Here is a 23,998-nt window from a genome sequence, read left to right as displayed (position 1 = left end):
ATTGGAGTGATTGCTCCAATGACGAGGGGAATGGAAACATTTATTCAAACATTTCCAGGAGCAACAACTGAGGAATGAATATTTCATGGGGAAGAATTTACTAAAACAGATGTTTGGAGAGCTGACAGGTTCTTTTAAATACAAACTAATAAAGAGTTACATTTGGATCCTATATATCACCCAGCTGATGCTCATTTTCGTTCCCTTTCAGATTTGCATGTCATACAACACAAAATAAACATCCTAAACTGCAGGATAGATGATTTGTACATTAATAATGTCTCCCCAATAGTTTAGCCAGTTTCATTGTCTGGTATAAGAGACGGGATGTATTCATGAGCAGAATAATTGAGAACATGTAATGAAAAGTGTCTTACCCATGCCGTGTGCTCCCTCAGATAGCAGCCTTTATATTCTATACTGTTCGGATGTTGTATCCTTTGAAGGAATTTCACTTCTTTGATGATATCCTGCCATTTCTGTAGAAGGGGGTATATAAAAATGTTACGATTGATTTAGTATAACGGAGTAATAATATAAGGCTATTGTAAAAGAGAAGGAACAGAAGAATAATAAGGCACAGGTCTGTGGGCTGTCTATGACTCCCACTAAAGGTGACCTCTGTCGAAAGACATTGAAGTTCTAATAAGACGTTACAGGCACAAAATACATAAAAAATATTCAACTATTCAATCATTTGTTGTAGGCTCCATTACGGGTCAAGAGCATAGTTTATTAATAGTAGAAAAGGATGTTACTTCATGTGTAAGGTGTAGCAGTATATGCATGGAAAAATGTACTGCAAATCTATTTGAAGTTAACATTCCAGGCTTAACCGAATAATCATTTATTTTCCAAAGACTCTAAAAGGGCAAAAATAAGCTTATTTGTAGAGCCTGTACGCTGGCTTAGGGTGTCCCTATGATTCTGTGTTACAAACCTCGCAGGCACCTCGCGTGCCGCCATATGGTGCCTCCCTGAGGGGAGAATAACTCCGTAACATGGCTAGTGTTGGAACACGACACGTTTCATATTAAATCAAAATAGGACACAGAGGTACAGTATAGCCCCAAAGCAAGCTTTATGTATTGTCCATCAACACAACACTGATTTGTAATATAGCCACGTGCACGGGTCTGTGAAAATTAAACTAGCTCTGAGGGGGAAGGAGCGATAATTCAACAAACTACAAATGATTGAGCCAATTTTTGCTGAAAGCATTTACTGAACAGCAGCTAACACTACCTAAAAGGGGTATTCCCTTCCTTTAATGTTATGGACTAACACTAGGTCATCCCATAACATTATGATCAGTGGGGGTCTGACCACGAGAACCTCCGCCAATCACGAGAACATAGAGACTGCGGTCCCTTCGGCTTATTTCCTGCACAACTGTATACGATTGCGTAGTAGTTCCATTCACAGTGCATTGCTATTGATCATTGTGGAGGAGCAGCAGTACTAGCTCTGCAACACCTACCTTCTGAGAATACAAGGGGCCGCGACAGCCAGACCCCCACCGATCATTAAGTGATGACATATCCTAGTGTGTCTCTATCACATAGCATCATGGCAATGCCCCTTTAACAACAACTAGAGACGGAATACAGGTTTAGCTGTACCTACCTCAGTTGACTGCTTTCCACCATAGGACATCTTCTTGATGGCCACCACTTCATTGGTGCGCACATCGTGTGCCTAAGGTAAAAATAAAAACAAGGCCGTGAAGCAGAAGTTGTTACAGGCTTTTTTGTGACTTAAATATAAAAGTCTACTAAAATAACTAAAATACACTTGACACTCCCATGTTGTGAAAATGAAAACGTAAAGATTGGCATTTAGTACAAGCAAATCAGAGTAATAAGATAAGTGGCCACGCCGCCACTGGTCTCTAGTTATGGCGCTTAAAAAAACAAACTATTCAGGTACATGAAAAAAAATGGATTCCATATTGCATACAATCAAGCAAGACTGGGCTTTATGAAGACTTGTGCTCAGTGTGCGGTAAGGGTCAGCTCTGTCTCAATTTTGCATCATATATTCTGCTTTATGTGACCGATTTTCTTCCAGTAACTTACACTACATCCGCCCTATATTTTATCTATTTATCTTAAAATGACTGCTGATAAAAGGGGGTCTCCCTGATATTAGGGGGCTCTCCCCATGTTCAGTCCGCTTAGAATACTGGATTTAACATGTGATTTGTTGATCATGTGACTTCATCGTATTTTGCAGAATTTGATTGGTCGGAGCCCTCACTGCAGCTCTTAGACTTCTTCAGACACAAGCCAACCCTTTAGACTCATTCGCTTCAAAGGGAAAGTTGCTGAAAAATTTCACGAAGAGGCACTAAAAAAATTAAGAGACATCATGTAACTGGCTGTACATATGGGAATATAACAAACTCATACAGATTGCACCCCGAAAACTAGTGACAGATACACTTTAAAAACATCTGCAATCAACATAATTTATGTGAATGCAATAAAAAAAAAAAAAAGCAGCTGTCAAGTAATCCCAAGTGTTTTATTTTCTGGTCAATATCCCTGAATGGCCATAACATATCTGCCAATTACGTGCCCCCAAAGAGATCTCAGATCTACTCTTATGTATGAGGAAAAAACAAACCAGAAAATGTGGTTTGTCCGACAAGTGCCTGACTATTGGAAGCACCAATTTCCCTCATATTCTGCAAGATTCTCTTCAGTCTGAACCGTCTTACAAAGATGAAGAAATGGTAAAAGAAAGCTTCAAGTTCAAATAAAAAGCTAACGTTACCTAAAACATTATCCAGCGCATGAATGAAAAGATAAATAAAATAGGACATCTCAATTTATTTTGCTGTATCCCTTCAAAGAAACCTTTAGTAGAATCCTATAGAAGTAAATAATAACAGTACAGATAATTCTCCACTAGAGGGAGCCATTTAGTCTTGTATCAAAAGCACTTGATACATTTGTCATTAATCACTTGTTTATTCTTATCCTACTTTAATTTGGCGTTTACTGGGTCATAGAGGCACGGCCCAGAAAAGACTGGGGAATGTTCACTGTACAACCTCAAAGCGCAGCCCAGAGACTAGAGAGTATAAAACTTCAGAACAAAGCAAAGAATTACAACAAAGCAAGAATTCTGCAAACAACATAGATCTCAGCTTCCTGTGCTGTAAACATAGGACTTAAAGTGTAGCTAAACTTTTGACAAGTCATAGTGACATGTCAGTTTGGATTGGTGGAGGTCCGAGCACTGAGACCACCACCAATCGCTGGAACGAAGCAGCTGAAGTCCTCTTGTGAGCACTCAGCTGCTTCGGGTCTGTTCGGCTTTTTCTGGAAAGCCAATGTATCGGAGTACGAGCTCATAGATTTTCTATTGAGTCCGTACACCAATACATTTATTTACGGAAACAGACACGAAGCGGCTGAGCGCTCACACGAGCGCTTCAGCTGCTTCGTTCTAGCGATTGGTGGCGGTCTCAGTGCTCTGACTCCCACCAATCCAAACTTCTGACATGTCACTATGACAGGTCAGAAGTTTGTCAAACGTTTAGCTACACTTTAAACGGGTTGTCGCAACCAGACAGCCACTGTCCTTATGCCCTGCGGGATCCTTTCTATTAGCAGGAGGGTTGGATCCACTAAGAAAGAGTTGCTCCCACTCTTACGGACTGTGCACAGACATATTTTCTCTGAAATGTGTTGCCAGATGCAACTCCAGGAACAGCAACAGCTTGCTGGGATTTCCAGAAGTGAAACCCAGGGCTCGGTTTTGAAAAAAATGTCTGTCGTGTTGAGAAAACACCCTTTAAAAGACAAAATGACTTTCTGAATTATGATCGGTACCTGTGAGAATCTCACAATGGTGAAGTCTTATCTCAGATCGCAACCGATTTCCAGAAAGAAGATGCTTTATAGCGAGATCATAACCCCTTTGTCACTGCTCAGAGACTTTGGTTACTGGAAGTCTGGCAACATTCACATCAATGACGGTGTGCTTGTAACATTGTGTCAGATATCAAGTAATAAAACAGGCTTTGAACGATTTTGATTTGACTTCCCCTTGAAGGATTGGGGAAGATTGCACTTAGCTGCACTAAAGCCTGGAACACTAAAGTTTGGAGCAGTGCAAGGCTTTAACCCCCGAGGAGATTAGAATTATTTCCCCCCCAAAAAATCTTGTCCATTGAAATTGTGACAAACAGTGTAACGATAACAATACTCTTGTGTTACACATTCAATTCATGAAGCAATGGCAGCAATAAGTGTTCACTGAATAACAGCCACTCCCACCCATGTCATGTTGGACAATTCTCTGAACAAAGCAACAAAGAATGAGTCACTGCCTGTCCAAGATGTACGAGTGCGCGGCCAAAATGTTTCTTATATGACAAACATTCCACTGGACTGCAGAACAAGTTCTCCAATCTTACATCTCGGGCCGTCCCAATCTTACATGTCACTAGGTCATATAAGTTAAACGGATTCCAGTAATGTTTTTTTACCTGGACCCCGCCCCCCTCTCCGTTCCAGAAATATGGCCCACGGTAGTATTGGCTCCCTCTATGCTAATTTGCTGTAGTTAGCCAACAGGGCGTGAACTACCCTTACACTGCCTTGTGCTGATTGGTCAGCATCAGATATAGGGAAGCTAGCTCCACCCCGTTGGTATAGAGCCAACACAACAGTAGGCCACATCTCTGGAACAGAAGGTCCAGGGAAAAAACAAAAGATGCCGGAATCAAGAAGACCGTGCTATTCAGGTCAGTAAACCAGTTCAACTTATATGACCTAGTGACGGATCCTCTTTAAAGGTCTGCGATTACGGGCAAGGCCGGCTGCTCGCGGCCATGAACAGCCACCCGCATTTTCGGCCCGTGCTCCCATACAAAGTATGGGAGCGCGGTCCATAAAAAGCAAAATATTGGACATGTCCTATCTTTTGCAGAGGCTTTCTACGGCCTGGACACCGTCCCGCAAATATACTGGAAGGTGTCCGTGACTAATAGAAATGTGTAGGTCCGTAATTGCGGACTGTAATTACAGTCCGCGATTATAGACTAAATCTACGGTCGTGTGCATGGGGCCTAAGAAGGATGTTTCATAATTCCTGCATTACGTTATTACATTGTAGGAGCCAGGGCAAAAAATGAAATTAACCCCTTGCCTCCGCAGCAATTTTTAGTTTTACTTTTTAAATTTTCCGTCCACATAGCCATATGAAGGCTTGTTTTTTTGCAGGATGAGTTGTAGTTTTTAAAAAATAAGCGACTCCTCCATTGATTTTTGGGTTTTGTTTTTACGGTGTTCATGGTGTGGTAAAAAACGGCATGTTAACTTTATTTCAAGGTCAATACAATTATGACGATGCCAACATTTTTATACATTTTTCATGATTTACTACTTTTACGAAGAAAAAACTATTTATTACAAAATGAAAAAAAATTGTGTCGCCATATTCTAAGAGCCATAACTTTTACATTTTTGCTTTGATGGAGCAGTTGGCTTATTTTTTGCAGGGTGAGCTGTAGTTTTTATTAATACCATTTGGGAACAGTGCTGTTTTTTTGGGAGCGAAGGTGACCAAAAAGCAGCAATTCTGGCATTTTTGTAAAAAAAAAAATATCAGAATTTTACAGACGTGGCGATACCAATTATGTTTATTTGTTACATTACTTTAGTGGAAAAAAATATGTACACATGAAATCACGTTACAATCGTAGGCAAGGTCCATTTTGTATCGCAGAGGCCGATTGTAATAATACGTAATATAAAGTCACCTTGATGTGACATTCCCAAGCTAGCACGCACACACATATTTAGGAGTTTACCCGCGCGGTACATTTTGGGTAATGCCAACACCGGCGGTAGCCGATAATGAAGATGATAAATTTAAAGCTAAATATCTCAGAGGAAAAAAAATCCTATCTCAAAATCAATTGCGGCATTGTTTTCGTATTGAAAAAAAAGAGCTTTCAAATGAGCCCCCACTCGACCCACCGTGCCATTTAAGATTTTGCTACCCCCGCACACAAGAGGGTGGGGGTGTTTTTTTTTGGCGTTAACTGGTAGATTTTATGACCCCATTAAATGCCACCAAATTTCAACTCGAGCCGTTCAAAAGTTATGAGGGTGTTCCCGAACTTTTGGTGGGTGGGAGATAGATATATATTATATATACATACATATATATATATATATATACACATACATACATACATACATATATATATATATATATATATATATATATATACACACACACACCGTTCAAAAGTTTAGGATCACCTAGAAATTTCCTTATTTTTGAAAGAAAAGCAGTTTTTTTCAATAAAGATGACATGAAATTAATCAGAAATACACTCTATAAATTGTTAATGTGGTAAATGACTATTCTAGCTGCAAACGTCTGGTTTTTAATGCAATATCTACATAGGTGTATAGAGGCCCATTTCCAGCAACCATCACTGCAGTGTTCTAATGGTACATTGTGTTTGCTAACTGTGTTAGAAGGCTAATGGATGATTAGAAAACACTTGAAAACCCTTGTGCAATTATGTTAGCACCGCTGTAAACAGTTTTGCTGTTTAGAGGAGCTATAAAACGGACCTTCCTTTGAGCTAGTTGAGAATCTGTAGCATTACATTTGTGGGTTCGATGAAACTCTCAAAATGGCTAGAAAAAGAGAGCTTTCATGTGAAACTCGACAGTCTATTCTTGTTCTTAGAAATGAAGGCTATTCCATGCGAGAAATTGCCAAGAAAATGAAGATTTCCTACAACGGTGTGTAGTACTCCCTTCGGAGGACAGCACAAACAGGCTCTAACCAGAGTAGAAAGAGAAGTGGGAGGCCCCGCTGCACAACTGAGCAACAAGACAAGTACATTAGAGTCTCTAGTTTGAGAAATAGACGCCTCACAGGTCCTCAACTGGGAGCTTCATTAAATAGTCCCCGCAAAACGCTAGTGTCAACGTCTACAGTGAAGAGGCGACTCCGGGATGCTGGCCTTCAGGGCAGAGTGGCAAAGAAAAAGCCATATCTGAGACTGGCTAATAAAAGGAAAAGATTAATATGGGCAAAAAGCACAAAGACATTGGACAGAGGAAGATTGGAAAAAAGTGTTATGGACAGACGAATCGAAGTTTGAGGTGTTTGGATCACACAGAAGAACATTTGTGAGACGCAGAACAACTGAAAAGATGCTGGAAGAGTGCTTGACGTCATCTGTCAAGCATGGTGGTGGTAATGTGATGGTCTGGGGTTGCTTTGGTGCTGGTAAAGTGGGAGATTTTTACAAGGTAAAAGGGATTTTGAATAAGGAAGGCTATCACTCCATTTTGCAACGCCATGCCATACCCTGTGGACAGCGCTTGATTGGAGCCAATTTCATCCTACAACAGGACAATGACCCAAAGCACACCTCCAAATTATGCAAGAACTATTTAGGGAAGAAGCAGGCAGCTGGTATTCTATCTGTAATGGAGTGGCCAGCGCAGTCACCAGATCTCAACCCCATAGAGCTGTTGTGGGAGCAGCTTGACCGTATGGTACGCAAGAAGTGCCCATCAAGCCAATCCAACTTGTGGGAGGGCCTTCTGGAAGCATGGGATGAAATTTCTCCCGATTACCTCAGCAAATTAACAGCTAGAATGCCAAAGGTCTGCAATGCTGTAATTGCTGCAAATGGAGTATTCTTTGACGAAAGAAAAGTTTGAAGGAGAAAATTATTATTTCAAATAAAAATCATTATTTCTAACCTTGTCAATGTCTTGACTATATTTTCTAGTCATTTTGCAACTCACTTGATAAATATAAGTGTGAGTTTTCATGGAAAACACAAAATGGTCTGGGTGACCCCAAACTTTTGAACGGTAGTGTGTGTGTGTGTGTGTGTATATATATATATATATATACATACATACATACACAGTTACGTGTGCATGTATACACCTTCCTTTTCATCGTCCTGGGAAAAAAATAAATCCTAAATAAAATTTAAACTTGGAAAACTCTTAACCCCTTCAGGACTGAGCCTGTTTTGGCCAATTTTTTTTAAAACGGACATGTCTTACTTTATGTGGCAATAATTTGGGAATGCTTTTATCTATCCAAGTGATTCTGAGATTGTTTTCTTGTGATATATAGTACTTTAAGTTAGTGGTAAAATTTGGTCGATACGGTCAATATTTATTTGTGAAGAACACCAAAATTTAGAGAAAATGTGCAAAAATTTGCATTTTTATCAATTTAAATCTATCTGCTCGTAAGACAAATAGTATTACAACACAAAATAGTTACTAGTTCACATTTCTCATAGGTCTACTTTATGTTGACATGGTTTTTTGAACATCCTTTTATTTTTGTAGGACGTTACACAGCTTAGAACTTTAGCAGCAATTTCTCACATTTTCAAGAAAATTCCAAAAGGCTATTTTTTACAGGGGCCAGTTCAGTTCTGAAGTGGCTTTGAAAGGCCTATATATTAGAAACCCCATTTAAGTCTTCCCATTTTAAAACCTGCACCTCCCAAAGTATTCAAAACAGCATTTAGAAAGTTTCTTGACCCTTTAGGTGTTTCACAGAAATTAAAGCAAAGGGAAATTTACAAATGTCATGTTTTTTGCAGAAAATCAGTTTTAATCCTTTTTTTCTGTAACACAGAGGTTTTACCAGAGAAATACAACTCAATATTTATTGCCCAGATTCAGCAGTTTTTAGAAATATCCCACATGTGGACCTAGTATGTTAATGGACTGAAGCACCAACCTCAGATGCAAAGGAGCACCAAGTGGATTTCGGGGGCCTCCTTTTAATTAGAATATGTTTTAGGCACCATCAGGTTTGAAGAGGTCCTGTGGTACCAAAACAGTGGAAACACTCCCAAAAAGACACCATTTGGCAAAATACACCCCTTAAAGGGAATGTGTTGCCAGAAAAACATGTTTTTTTTTAAAAAATCAAACATTTAGTGTGTGGGTGGTTAAACATTGTTCAAATTTTTTTTATTTTTTTGCACGAGTCCAGGAAATATTATAAATTATTTCTAATTTATAATACTACCCATTTTTGGTCACTAGATGGAGCTGTTCCCAAAATTGCAGCATTGCAACATTGGGTTAACAGCCCTCGCTCTAGTGAGCTCTCAGCATCCCCCCTCCTTTATCCTGGCTAGTGCCGGGATAAACGAGGGGTTTGAACGGTGTAACCTCCTACACTGTGTGTCGCCATTTTTTGAGCTAACCCACAGTGTAGTAGGTTTACATACAGTAGTAAACACACACAAACACGAACATACATTGAAATCTCTTACCTGCTCCTGCCGCCGCGGCTCCCTCCGGCCCCTCCGCTCCGTTTGCTGCCGCTGGTGCAAGTGCAGAAATCCGGAAGCCGCGACCGGAAGTAGTAATATTACTGTCCGGCCGCGACTTCCGGTCCACAGGAAAATGGCGCCGGACGGCGCCAATTTCGAATAGGACTGTGTGGGAGCGGCGCATGCGCAGTTCCCACACAGACGCCATACACTGCAGTCAATGGGACGGGAGCCGTTCGCAGTCCCTATGGGACTGTGGCTGCCGTATTCCATGTCTGTATGTGTCGTTAATCGACACACACAGAAATGGAACAAAAAATGGCAGCCCCCATAGGGAAGAAAAAGTGTAAAAATAAGAAAAAGTAAAACACAAACACACAAATAAATATAAAAGTTTTTAATAAAGCACTAACATCTTTAACACATAAAAAAATAATTTCTGATGACACTGTTCCTTTAAGAAATTTATCACAGGGTATAGAGAGCATTTTGACCGCACAGGTTTTTTGCTGAATCTAGTGGAATTCGGCTGTGAAAATAAAGATTTTTTTTTTACAATAAATCGTGGAAATTTTTTATTTTTACAAGGCATAAATGAGAAAAAGCAACCCAACATTTGAAAAGCAATTTCTCCCGTTTACGGGAATGCCTCATTTGTGGTAAAAAAACAAAACCTCTGTTTGGACACACAGCAGGGCTCAGAAGAGAAGGAGCGTCATTTGGCTTTTTAAGCTCCAATTTATCTGGAATTGCGTGCACAGGCCATGTCGCATTTGCAAAGCCCCTTAGTCCCAGTGGAAACCCCCCGAAAGCAACCACATTTTGGAAAATTTACCCTCAAGGAGTGTGTAGTTCCCTATATGTGTACATTACACACTGCTTGGGCATTTTTCAGGGCCTCGAGCGGACTGTGTGCATTTTGGCTTTCAGCTTGCATTTTGACAATATATTACATTGCTTTTGTGAAATAAATAAACTTTCTAATATACTTCATTTTTAAAACCTGCATGGATTGCAGGTTTTCATCCCCTGTTGCATAGACCCGGCCGTTCTTGCTGCGACACAGATTCTAGGAGTTCCCTCTCCTCTGTCGATGACGCGTATAAAAGGGCTGGCTGCCTGGCTCAATTCATAAGCTAAGCCAAAACGGAGGAAGGGGCTAGATAGCTGATGAATTGAGCCAGGCAGCCAACTCCGTCATCTGCATCATCGACACACGGAGAGGAGGGTTCTCCCGGAGCTTGTGTCGACGCGTCACAGCAAGAATCACAGCTTCATACTTCTGGGTCCACACAATGGGGACTGAAAACCTGCAATCCATGCAGGCTTTAAAAAATAAAGTATATTATAAAGTTTCTTTATTTCACAAAAGCAAATTGCTAAGTAAATTTTTTTTTTTGGGAATACTTTGGCCTATGGTTCATTTATGGAGATGGGTTTTTGACAAGAATGGCAAGAACAAAAATATCCAAGAAAGTTTTGGCACACTAAATATAAACTAAATTATATAATTGAATGTCTTAAATGGGACAAATTAATAGAGTTTAAAAACGTGGCTCTGTGTCGAAGATTTTAAAGCAGTCAATGAGACACAAGGCTGGGAGTGATGGGCAATAATAACGGGTATCACACCTCATTCCTTTCTTGGTACACACACACGACATCTTCTCTGGGGGTACTTTCTTGACTCCGTTGAGGGAATTACAGCAATAACATGTAGCTCAGAATTTTGACAAATTAACATTCTAATGGATGAGAGGGGCCAACATTTGCAGAAGCAAGATCTTCAATTACCTTCTGCTGGTAATCTGGTAATCACGAAAAGTATTTGAATTTCCTGTCTTTTTGTATAACACAAACTAGTTAGATGTGGCAACCGGAAATAGGTAAATAACTTATTTTTTGTACCAGGTATATGATTTTCTTAAAACCTGGTATGGCTGTAGAACCTGATCAGCAAGGTCTACTCCCCCCATGTATTTGTTGTAATCAATGATTGACACAGGTTTTTGCTTTGGGGTAGTAGAACCTCGTTCTACAACATCCATTGTAGCATCAGCGTGGATAGAGCTCAGGATAAAAATATCCTTTTTATCTTTGTATTTTAGGGCAAGCAGCTCTCCATTGCGAACACCGCCTGACTGCCCCTTTTTATACTTTTCATTGACCAATGATTGTGGAAACCCCTGCTGGTTTTTACAAATGGTCCCAAAAGCCCCTGTGTTATGATCAACCAAACTTTTAAAAACAGGTATGCTTGTGTAGTAGTTATCTACATACAGGTTATGGCCCTTTTCTAGAAATGGGGTTAAAAAAAGCTCCCAAATAATTTTTCCACTTGTCCCTAGATAGGGAAGACATCCTGGTGGGTTTAGTTGGCTATCTTATCCCTCATAAATGCAAAAAGCTGACGTGTACAGTGTTGTACTCTCGCACATTTTATATAGCTTCGTTCCAAAACCTTGCTCTTTCAGATGGAATAAATGGTTTCCCTTTGAATCGGACAAGGGACTCATCGATGGAAATGTTTTGCGTGGGGGTGTAAATTCCTAAAAATGTGTCCGACAACGCTTTGATGACGGGCCCGATTTTGTAGAGTCGGTCATAATCTGGAGCACTTCTAGGGAGGCACTGGCTATTATCGTTGAAATGCCAAAATCTCATGAGCGTTTTATAACTGGTTCTAGGAAGAATGGCAGTAAAGGCAGGGGTTGTTAGAACAGGATGGGTGGACCAGTAAGATCGAATGCTCGGTTTTTTAACAAGCCCCTTGGCAAATGCAAGGCCTATAAATTTCTTAATTTCATTAATATTTGTAGGCGTCCATAAATTTTGCCTGGCATAATAGGATTGGGGATCCTGAAAGATGAATTGGGAAGCATATCAATTAGCTTGGAAAATAATATGTCCCAGCAATCATTTGTTAGAAATGAGTTAAAAAAAATTTAAATGGTCCAAAACCTTCCACCTCCACATTTGTACCTGGGGTGGCAGAGTCAGGGATGAATGGAGTACCCCAATTTAAAGCCTCCCATCTAATAAATACTACATCTAGTGGCAAACTCCCTTGTAGGTTGGCATACGCCTCTTCACTAAAACAAGGCATGTCGCTTGTACTGGGCATCGTGCCCAGATTTGGAGATGTTTATTCAAGTACCCTCTCTACCTCTCCTGTACTGGTGCTTGTCATTTTTGAGGATGGACCAGAATGACTGCTCGATTCTGAGCTGTTACTTTCGCGAAGAGCAAAAATATATAAACGTATATGGTATTAGAAGAAATTAATTGACTGGCACAGCACTTCTTATCAAATTGATTACTAATATAACTTATACTACCCTAACCTTCACCCTAAATGATTATGAACTATACCCTAATACTTATTACTAACTATATCCTAATAATTATTACTAACTATACCCCAATACTAAAACCTAATACTATACCATAATCACCTAGCCTAGCCCTATATCCTACTTAACAAAGCAGATTAATGGGATTGGGGGAATTGGTTATATGGTGTTTTTTACTTGTGTCTTAGGCCGGATTCACACAAGCGTGTGCGTTACACGCGCGCAAAAAACGCGGCGTTTTGCACGCGCAAAAGGCACTTAGCTCCGTGTGTCATCCCCGTATGATGCGTGGCTGCGTGAGTTTCGCGCAGCCGCCATCATTATGACACTGTTTGTATGTTTGTAAAGAGAAAAGCACGTGGTGCTTTTCTGTTTTCATTCATACTTTTCACTGCTGTTGCGCGAAAGTGCTTCCGTGTTGTGCGCGTGATTTTCACGCACCCATTGACTTCAATGGGTGCATGATGTGCAAAAACCGCACAAATATAGGACATGTCGTGAGTTTTACGCAGCGGACATACGCTGCGCAAAAATCACTGACTGTCTGCACAGCCCCATAGACGAACATAGGTCCGTGCGAGGCGCGTGAAAATCACGCGCGTTGCACAGACGTATTTTACGTTCGTCTGAATAAACCCTCATACTGTGATATTCACAGATCTGACACGGTCTCCCCTCGGTTTGCTCTCTGACAGAACAGCAGGGGAGACAGTGTTTATATATACTTGTTCCCAGGGCAAGTTTGAGGCTACAACAAACATTCCCTGCGATGGCCATGATTTGTTACCATGACCATCACATGATCGGGACCTGAACCAATCAGGTCCCGATCATGTCTCCGGGACCAGAGGCAGGCGTCAACAGCACGATCCGGGTGTCATCGGCACTCTGAGACACCCGATCGCTCTGTTAACACCCAACCGTGAATTCACGTCGGCGCTGCAGAGCTCAGTAAGTGCCGACATAAATTTACAGTGAGTCAGGAAGCGGTTAACCAGTGACGGTAGTATAATACGTCTTTACTTTTCATCCAACGAGTTTTGATAGATCATAAATAATAAAAATATAAAAAACAAATACTTACAAAATAAACTGCTCCGAAACTCCCATGACCAATTTCTCGGAGGTCAGTGAAAAGCTTTTCTGGGTCATCTCTAAAGAAAAGCTCTGCAATATCTGGGTCTTTCAGGCTTCCAGCACGACTTGTTGACGGCATCCTGCTTGAGCAGTCTGCCGTCTGACTATCTAGGGTTACACTTCTGCCACTGCTCTTGGCTCATCTGTGTAAACGTGGCCTCTTTAGCATGGGGAACTGAAAAAGAAAATCGGTACAGTTATCTTATGTTGATTTGGGTAAGTAAATATCCTAACATTACTATACTCTATTTGCAGGAAAATGGATCAGGTTTAAAGTAAAGCTTCACCTTTGATTAACAATATATAGTTAGCAAATATAAAACATCTCTGTAATAGATCTTTGGTATTAGACTTTTACTATTCTCAGTAACTATTGCTTTCTGAACATCCGGTACAGTTCGGCTGGATGTTACGGCATATGGCCATGATAGCAGGGTGGCTCAAACAGGGACTACATCAACCAGGGGGAAAAGCCTCTGCAAATAGTTTCTCTCACTTTGGGGGGCTCTGCGAGACATGTATCACATGACTGCTCAAACATTTGAATGGGCACCATGTAATGCTACCTTTCTCCTGAAAAAACGTATTCCGCAGCTGAATCCCTTTAAACAGCCGAACACTAGTGTACCTACATTTAAAAAAAGTCTGAAACACACAGCAACAGTTATAGGGGAAATCAGCCCCCCTGTTATAGTGAGTATTGTCATAGTTAGGGCTGTGCTGGGTCTAGTTAGACCCAACAGCAGCCTCCTGCCGATCATGTGACCAGTTGCTTCAGCTGCTCATTGAGCGCTGTGTACATGAGAACAGAGAAGACAGAGGTCGTGAAAACCGATCTAAATGTCGGGCACCTGACAATCAGATGCCTGATCCGCTCATGAAGCCAGCTTAAACCTGCGCCTTAAATAAACTTTAATGCGGTCATTAAAGAGACTGTCACCACATTATAAGTGCCCTATCTCCTACATAAGGAGATCGGCACTATAATGTAGGGGACAGCAGTGCTTTTTATTTAGAAAAACTATCTATTTTTACCACGTTAGGAGCGACTTTAGCTTTATGCTAATTCGTTTCTTAATGCCCAAGTGGACGTGTTTTTACTTTAGACCAAGTGGGCGTTGTACAGAGGAGTGTATGACGCTGACCAATCAGTGACCAATCAGCGTCATGCACTTCTCTCCATTTATTTACTCAGCGCATAGTGACACTGCGTTGTTCGCTATGTGCTGTCTTATACTACTGATATATTAACGTTACTGAAGTGTTTAGATGGTGAATAGACATTCCTTCCAGACAGGACGGGATGTCTATTCACTTACCTGGCACTTCGGTAACGTTTGTTTGGTACTTACAGCAGAGCAAAGCGTAATCTCGCTGTAACCTATCATTTACAGCGTGATCTCGCAAGATTACGCTTGCTCTGCTGTAAGTACCAAACAAACGTTACCGAAGTGCCGGGATTGTGAATAGACATCCCGTCCTGGCTGGAAGGAATGTCTAGTCACTGTCTAAACACTTCAGTAACGTTAATGTGTCAGTATAAGACAGCACATAGTGAACAACGCAGTGTCACAATGCGCTGACTAAATGAATGGGGAGAAGTGTATGACGCTGATTGGTCACTGATTGGTCAGTGTCATACACTCCTCTGTACAACGCCCACTTGGTCTAAAGTAAAAACACGCCCAGTTGGGAATTAAGAAACGAATTAGCATAAAGCTAAAAATCGCTCATAAAGTGGTAAAAATTTATGGTGTTTCTAAATAAAAAGCACTGCTGTCACCTACATTATGGCACCGATCTCCTTATGTAGGAGATAGGGCACTTATAATGTGGTGACAGAGCCTCTTTAAGACTGGGACTGTCTGCCGTATTCATATTGTGGCCGGTCCACAAGTTAAAGTATTAAAGGGGCTCTCTCACTACAGACAGCTCCTTTAAAATAGGAGCTGCCAGGACAAAAGGCTTACATGGTGGTTATTCAGATACAGAGCAGCTCTCCGTTCAGGCTAATAGAGGGGGACATCCCCTTTATGACGTTAATATGTCCTAAGAGTGCATATGGACAGGGGTTGTCTTCATGAGATAACATCTTTAAAGTGTACCTCCAGTTATAAAGAAAAACTATACAGTGCAGCACTTCACAAAATAATAGTTTTTCTATATGACTTATTTAGTGGATTCTGCTTCTAAATAACAGAACGGAGCTGCCACGGTCCATGCTGCTCTGACCCGGACAGCTCCGTGCTGCTATTTAGAAGCAGAATCCACTTAATAAGTCATATAGAAAAATGATTATTTTGCAGTGTTGAACTATATTGTTTTACTATATAATTGGAGGTACATTTTAATTCACATCTGCACTAGGTTTTTGTTCTTCTGTTGCATCGTAGGATCCAAAGAACGAAAAAAAAATTAAACAAAATGTCGCTTTCGTCAATGGGCTCCGTCGGGTGTCCGTCGTTTCACTGGAGGAAATGGCACAGAAAGCTGTGCTATTTCTTGTGCCATTTTTCACCAGAACTGGGACGGTGGACCCTAAAGGAGCCTCCGACACGGATGTGAACAGAGCCTTAGACCAGAAGCTGTATACACAGTGGAACAGCATGAGAAGTAAAAAGCATTTTTTTCCAGCTTTTTTTTCCCCCGTGTTTTTTGCTCGTGGCCTTTGAATCAACTGCGAAGACCGTGGCCATAATCCGCCGCAAAAAAACGCCACAAATGAGCACCGTAGGTTTCTTCTGGCTCTCAGTGAGTTCAATGAGAGGTCAGAGGCGAAAACCGCTCTAAGATAGCGCATGCTGCTTTTTTTCCCCCACAAGCGTTCTAAAGTGTCCCGGGGGAAAAAAAAAGCCCCTGCTTCCCATTGAAATCAATGGGGGGGCGATGTGGGGCGTTTCTTGTGGTGGATTTCGACGCACGTTCCGCGTCAAAATCTGTGCCAAAAAAATGCCGTGTGAACTATCCCTTAGGGTAGATCATTTTTATACACTGCTGAGTAAAAAGAAGCTGAAAATAGATAAAAAGGTAATGGAGATACGTTATAAAGATGTTGGATTTTACATTTGCGGTCTATTGGCTGCTATACGCTTTAATAGTGTTCTAGCCACAGTACTTCAATATATTAACTTATAAGAAAGAAAACAATACATTTCTAAGGACAAAGGTTCGCTGACAGGCAAGTGTGGAAGGAGCGGAGGGGAACTCGCCATACTACTGAAGGAATGTTATTTGGATGAGAAGTGATGGTGATGTCATGCTGTTCCATCTTTTGAGGAGCATCAGAGTCTTACAAAAAGAACATTGTTGAAAATCAACTGTTAGAATCCCACAATGCATCACACCCTACATCTGCTGATGAGAGATTGTGTCTGCGGCTTCATCCCCCTAATGAGGCACATATTTATATCATGTTCTGCACACGGGGTATTCATTTGTACACAAATTACACCGGCTAGCCACATCTACTGTATACATGGAAATTATTGTATAGACAGTGGTAATCTGTACACGTTGCTAGAGTAGAGAAACCTCTGTGAGAGCTCTCACAATCTCAAGGAGAAAAAAAAGAGGATGAGTGGGGGGAGCGACGAGTTGAAAGAAACACGATTCTACAAAGCGGTTGCCCTCTGTAATAAAGGACCTTGTTCACACAGTGACGTTTTGGTGCAGCATTTACAGCCAAAAACAGGAATGATACTACCATATGTGGTGTTTTAATAGTGTGTGTTTTTGTGGCATAATGAAATAAATATTTTTTTTTACATATTGTGGGAGAGAATTTGGTGCACACACCTATGGCTTCGTAGTACAGAACAATAGGGACTTGGTGTGCCACCGCATTGTGATTTGTATTTTTGGGAGTTTTAAGAGTAATGGCCAGAAGTTTTGATTGCTAAAACGAATGGGCAGAAGAGTTCACCCAGGAGCTTTGCCTCTTTGGCTGCGATCGGCAATCCAGTATGCATGAATACGGCTCACATAGAAAGTCTAAGAGCGAGTCATCGTACAGAATACTGGCTCAGACTTTCAATGTGAGCCCGTCTTCAGGCATCCAGGCACACTAGGATTGCTGATCATAGCCGAAGAGGAGCACTCCTGCAGTTTATTTTAGCGATCATGGGGGTTTCAACACCCACTGATAAAAACTTCTGAAATGACCGTTACTCTTTAATCTTGTGTGCTGCTTTTTACAGCACCAGAAATGCGGCTGCACAAACAATTATATGACCGCAGCGGGGGGGGGGGGGGAGCTGTTGGTTTTTAACTACTTCTGCTTTCTCATTTTACACACTGTGTGATGTCATCACCAGCATTACATGGCTTAGAGCGGTTGGTTTTTACAAGACAGAGATCAGCACTGATTATAACAAAATGTCACAGTCTGTCTGCGGCTTTCCCCAGTTACAGGGGAAAAAAAAAAAAAAACACAGTGGTTGACAGATGGACTTTATTTTGACACTACTGCTTTTATTCTATATTTTTGGCTTACAATTTGCAACGAATGAAAATATAAAACAACATTTTTAAAGTGACCCTCCGGGACAAAAACCTGAAAAATACTAATTTTGCCGGCGGGGAAGCGCTTTTTTTATGCTTAGTTGGTCCCAGGAGATCCATGGGGGTCTCCATACAGGCAGCTTTTTCAGAGTTATTTCCTCAAAAAGTTCACGGGCGGCTCATGACAACGCTGCCCGGAACCTGAACAGGCAGTGGATGAACCCTGGTCCATCTGAAGATGTGATCTCCAGAACAGCAGGAACCAGGTAAGCATACATTTGGGGGAGGGAAACACCTTTCCTCCGGGCAAAAGTGGTACTTTAAAGAGGCTCTGTCACCAGATTTTGCAACCCCTATCTGCTATTGCAGCAGATCGGCGCTGCAATGTAGATAAGAGTAACGTTTTTATTTTTTAAAAACGAGCATTTTTGGCCAAGTTATGACCATTTTCGTATTTATGCAAATGAGGCTTGCAAAAGTACAACTGGGCGTGTTGAAAAGTAAAAGTACAACAGGGCGTGTATTATGTGCGTACATCGGGGCGTTTTTACTTCTTTTACTAGCTGGGCGTTCTGACGAGAAGTATCATTCACTTCTCTTCAGAACGCCCAGCTTCTGGCAGTGCAGACACAGCCGTGTTCTCGAGAGATCACGCTGTGTCGTCACTCACAGGTCCTGCATCGTGTCAGACGAGCGAGGACACATCGGCACCAGAGGCTACAGATGATTCTGTAGCAGCATCGGCGTTTGCAGGTAAGTCGATGTAGCTACTTACCTGCAAACGCTGATGCTGCTGCAGAATCAACTGCAGCCTCTGGTGCCGATGTGTCCTCGCTCGTCTGACACGATGCAGGACCTGTGAGTGACGTCACAGCGTGATCTGCCAGAAGCTGGGCGTTCTGAAGAGAAGTGGATGATATTTCTCATCAGAACGCCCAGCTAGTAAAAGTAGTAAAAACGCCCCGATGTACGCACATAATACACGCCCAGTTGTACTTTTACTTTAAACACGCCCACTTGGACTTTTGCAAGCCTCATTTGCATAAATACAAAAATAGTCATATCTTGGCCAAAAATGCTCGTTTTTTAAAAATAAAAACGTTACTGTAATCTACATTGCAGCGCCGATCTGCTGCAATAGCAGATAGGGGTTGCAAAATCTGGTGACAGAGCCTCTTTAAGCTTTCTCCTGAAGGGTCACTTAAAAGATTAAAAAAAATATACATGAAAATAAAGTTAACATTAAGGAAACTAAAAGGGTTAATATATATATACTCTTTTCTTTTTGACCTTTGCAATAAACTATAAATTAAGTGCCATGTTTAGATGCCATAGGAAATGAAAACAAAACAGTTATTTTTACCATTTTCCAAACAATTAGATACTTTGAGCTTATAGAGCAGCGAGATGTCCCAAGGAGAATTTTAACCTCCAAACAAAAGCTTTTCTTAACTGTGTATTTTATTGCCCAGCAGGGTGTAAAGAGAGGCTCTAATCTGACTCACATTCTCTGAGGAAAGGATCAAAAAATGTACACATTTATTAGTGATAGATATATTTATAAAAAGATCATTTATTACATAGAATGTTCAGTAAATTTCCAAAAATTTGAATTATGAAACCTAAAAACATGGGAAATACACATGCAGTGAGAGCCTTTATGCAGATGCCAACAGGGGCGCAGCTATAGGGGGTGCAGAGGTAGCAGTCGCACCTAGTGCCTGAGGGGGCTAGAATACCCATCTGTAACACAATACCCTAGCAGTATAAATGACACATGATCGGTGGGGGCCCCTGTAAAAGAGTCTGCATTTAGGCCCAGGAGTGTCAAGTTATGTCTTTTGATGCTTATCTGAAAAAATAAATAAATGCTTTTGTCTGGAATACCCCTTTAAACTTTAGCATACTAGGGTATATGTCCCTGTGAGTATTGATCACCTACGCACTGGAAATGTTAGATTGGTGAAGCTTTCACCACTGGGACCCTCAGCGATCACTAGAACAGACTACTTAGTTTCCCTGTTCCCACCAGGACACACACGGTCAAGCATGAGCCCTGTGGCTCCATTCAAAGTCTATGGCACTGACGAAAACAGCCGTCCAGTGATATATACTTTGGTCTTGAATACCACTTCAGAGTAGGCTGAGTGATACAACAAAGCAGGCCTTACCTGAACCAGATACTACTGCTTGTTATTAGGGATACAAGGAAAGGATAGGGGAACTACTTGGCTATCGCTTATGCTTAAAGCAGCCCGGCACCTAATCCTGAAAAAGATTTGTCCAGGCCCGACCTCGACTGACCAGAGCAATGAGGTGACCACACAGAAGCTGGATTGGCTGAGAGATTATGAAGATTAAGGTACAGATGATCACCTATAGCCAAGTCCAGAATGAGATCAATAAAAACAACGCCTTGTATAATGTTGGTAAAGACACTAGTGAAACTCACCGACGAGAGGCATCAGCTTTACTGTAACCAATCAGACCGAATCAGGAATAATCCAGGTGAGATTTTTCTTGAAGCCACGTCCTACAATATATCTGTACAGAGGAGAATAAACATTATTAGAAACAGATTACATTGGATTACTTATCCTGCGCAGGTCACATGTTACAGGTTATATTATAGTCCAATGCTGTAATCACAATTCTGCTTGCTATCAGTGCATACATTCGAGAAACTTGTTGTCAGTCACAGAGGAAGATTTACTTTTTCCCACAAGAGATTCCTACACAGTGCCTGGTGTAAAGACTGCAAAGCAAGTCATAACGGTGTGGAAATTGAGCCAGCGTGGAGCGCTAAGGCTTTTGAGCCCTGGACTATAATGCAGCCTGCGATACGAACACGATAAGAAATCTATCTACTCGACCGGTTATGCAGAATACTTCAATATGTAAACTGTGAATTATTGCTCAGAGGTGGATATTTCCTTAGAATACACGATCACGGTATGAATCAGAAGAACTCTATTCGATATCAGACTTAAAAATTGTTTCTTGCTCATCAAGATTCCGGCATCTTAAAAATGCTCTTACTTTCTGTGAAAGATGAAACAATGAGGCAGATCTAGTAATACTGTTGTAGGAAAAAATGATGATACTATGTAAAAACAGTCATAAATGGAAATGACGGAGACATGTTAAGCCTCCCTGTACACGCTGTCGAGTTTGTTGCAGATTTTGTGCTTGCTGCTGTGATCACGCAAATTCAGACGAATGAAACAGATTATCATTTGCAGAAATTTCTGCAATGAAATCTGCAGCGTGTGCCTTTAGGTCTATAATGGGCAGGGGGCAGCACAGAACAGAGGGGGAAATACGGCTTTCTACGGTTTGATTCAGACTTTTCATGTAAAAATCTGGTTAACTTCTCTCAGGACTCTAAGAAAGCCTGTGAGTCCTTCTTTCCCCGCCCACGCAGAATGATTGACATCTCTCAACATCTACAAACTCTTACAAGAAAAACTGTCAATCATTCTGCGTGGGGCGGGGGAAGAAGGACTCACAGACTTTCCTAGAGTCCTGAGAGAAGTTAACCAGATTATTACATGAAAATACTGAATCAAATCATAAAAACCCCGAGTTCAGAAAAACTGATTTGGTTGCACATAGCAAAGCATTAGAGCTTTTCTTTTATTTAGGAGCATGTACTATAAAAAGCAGGAATGGATTCTGTTGTGATTTGTCACGACTGCACCAGTTTTTATACATGTATACAGTCACACAGTATACACATGGACAAACTCTACTAGCAACAGCTTTTTGCTTACAACACATCAATTTCAGCATTAAAACGCACTTTGCAGAGGGAAGTCTTAAACATTTAACTTTAAAGGGGTTGTTCCATCCATCAAACCCTGTTCATATGCCCTGTTAGGACATTTGGACATAACAGAGGGTGGTCTCCGGCTTGGAACTCCACTCTGAGCCAGAGAAGCTAACAAGCAGCTGGTCTCTGGCGGACTCCGCTGTCCACATATTAGGCCATGTTCACACATATCGTAAATAATGCAGAATTTCAGTTCATCTATGCCACCGCTTCCATGTTAAAGAGGCTGTCTATGATAAAATATCCACTTTAAACAAAAACTAGAGCTTCCTGTAGTATGCAAAATGGTAAGTGGAGACACTACTTCTATTAACTTAATCCCACCGTACGGTGTCAGACTTCTTCAATAAAAAAATAAAAAAAATGGAGGCCAAAAGATTGTTAGAGCGTTAGAAGCGTAAACAATACCTTTGCAGACCCACAATAAGGCAAATAGCATGTGCGTGATATATACAGTGAAGGAAATAAGTATTTGATCCCTTGCTGATTTTGTAAGTTTGCCCACTGTCAAAGTCATGAACAGTCTAGAATTTTTAGGCTAGGTTAATTTTACCAGTGAGAGATAGATTATATAAAAAAAAAAAAAGAAAAATCACATTGTCAAAATTATATATATTTATTTGCATTGTGCACAGAGAAATAAGTATTTGATCCCCTACCAACCATTAAGAGTTCAGCCTACACCAGACCAGTTACACTCTCCAAATCAACTTGGTGCCTGCATTAAAGACAGCTCTTACATGGTCACCTGTATAAAAGACTCCTGTCCACAGACTCAATTCATCAGTCTGACTCTAACCTCTACAACATGGGCAAGACCAAAGAGCTTTCTAAGGATGTCAGGGACAAGATCATAGACCTGCACAAGGCTGGAATGGGCCATAAGTAAGACGCTGGGTGAGAAGGAGACAACTGTTGGTGCAATAGTAAGAAAACGGAAGACATACAAAATGACTGTCAATCGACATCGATCTGGGGCTCCATGCAAAATCTCACCTCGTGGGGTATCCTTGATCCTGAGGAAGGTGAGAGCTCAGCCGAAAACTACACGGGGGGAACTTGTTAATGATCTCAAGGCAGCTGGGACCACAGTCACCAAGAAAACCATTGGTAACACATTACGCCGTAATGGATTAAAATCCTGCAGTGCCCGCAAGTTCCCCCTGCTCAAGAAGGCACATGTACAGGCCCGTCTGAAGTTTGCAAATGAACATCTGGATGATTCTGAGAGTGATTGGGAGAAGGTGCTGTGGTCAGATGAGACTAAAATTGAGCTCTTTGGCATTAACTCAACTCGCCGTGTTTGGAGGAAGAGAAATGCTGCCTATGACCCAAAGAACACCGTCCTCACTGTCAAGCATAGAGGTGGAAACATTATGTTTTGGGGGTGTTTCTCTGCTAAGGGCACAGGACTACTTCACCGCATCAATGGGAGAATGGATGGAGCCATGTACCGTCAAATCCTGAGTGACAACCTCCTTCCCTCCACTAGGACATTAAAAATGGCTCGTGGCTGGGTCTTCCAGCACGACAATGACCCGAAACATACAGCCAAGGCAACTGAGGAGTGGCTCAAAAAGAAGCACATTAAGGTCATGGAGTGGCCTAGCCAGTCTCCAGATCTTAATCCCATCGAAAACTTATGGAGGGAGCTGAAGATCCGAGTTGCCAAGCGACAGCCTCGAAATCTTAATGATTTACAGATGATCTGCAAAGAGGAGTGGGCCAAAATTCCATCTAACATGTGTGCAAACCTCATCATCAACTACTAAAAATGTCTGACTGCTGTGCTTGCCAACAAGGGTTTTGCCACCAAGTATTAAGTCTTGTTTGCCAAAGGGATCAAATACTTATTTCTCTGTGCACAAT

The 23,998-nt window shown here is 41.3% G+C and overlaps 1 protein-coding gene across 2 annotated transcripts in view; it reads right to left on the bottom strand.

Annotated features, from left to right (window-relative positions):
• Positions 1-23,998, bottom strand: part of TAOK1 (TAO kinase 1) — a 106,116-nt gene that overhangs the window by 40,645 nt on the left and 41,473 nt on the right. For both annotated transcript variants that reach the window (XM_075854307.1, XM_075854308.1), the window contains exons 2-5: positions 20,750-20,841; positions 13,745-13,972; positions 1,627-1,698; positions 378-479 (exon numbers count right to left, since the gene is read on the bottom strand). In XM_075854307.1, coding sequence (XP_075710422.1) covers positions 378-479; positions 1,627-1,698; positions 13,745-13,876 — 306 coding nt within the window. In that variant the 5' untranslated portion in view covers positions 13,877-13,972; positions 20,750-20,841. The remainder of the gene's footprint in view (positions 1-377; positions 480-1,626; positions 1,699-13,744; positions 13,973-20,749; positions 20,842-23,998) is intronic.

This window comes from Rhinoderma darwinii, chromosome 2 (assembly GCF_050947455.1).
Source record: "Rhinoderma darwinii isolate aRhiDar2 chromosome 2, aRhiDar2.hap1, whole genome shotgun sequence".
In the NCBI taxonomy this organism is placed as follows: Eukaryota; Metazoa; Chordata; class Amphibia; order Anura; family Rhinodermatidae; genus Rhinoderma; species Rhinoderma darwinii.
The sequence above is the reverse complement of the archived record's forward strand: the minus strand, read 5'-3'. Positions and strand labels throughout refer to the sequence as shown.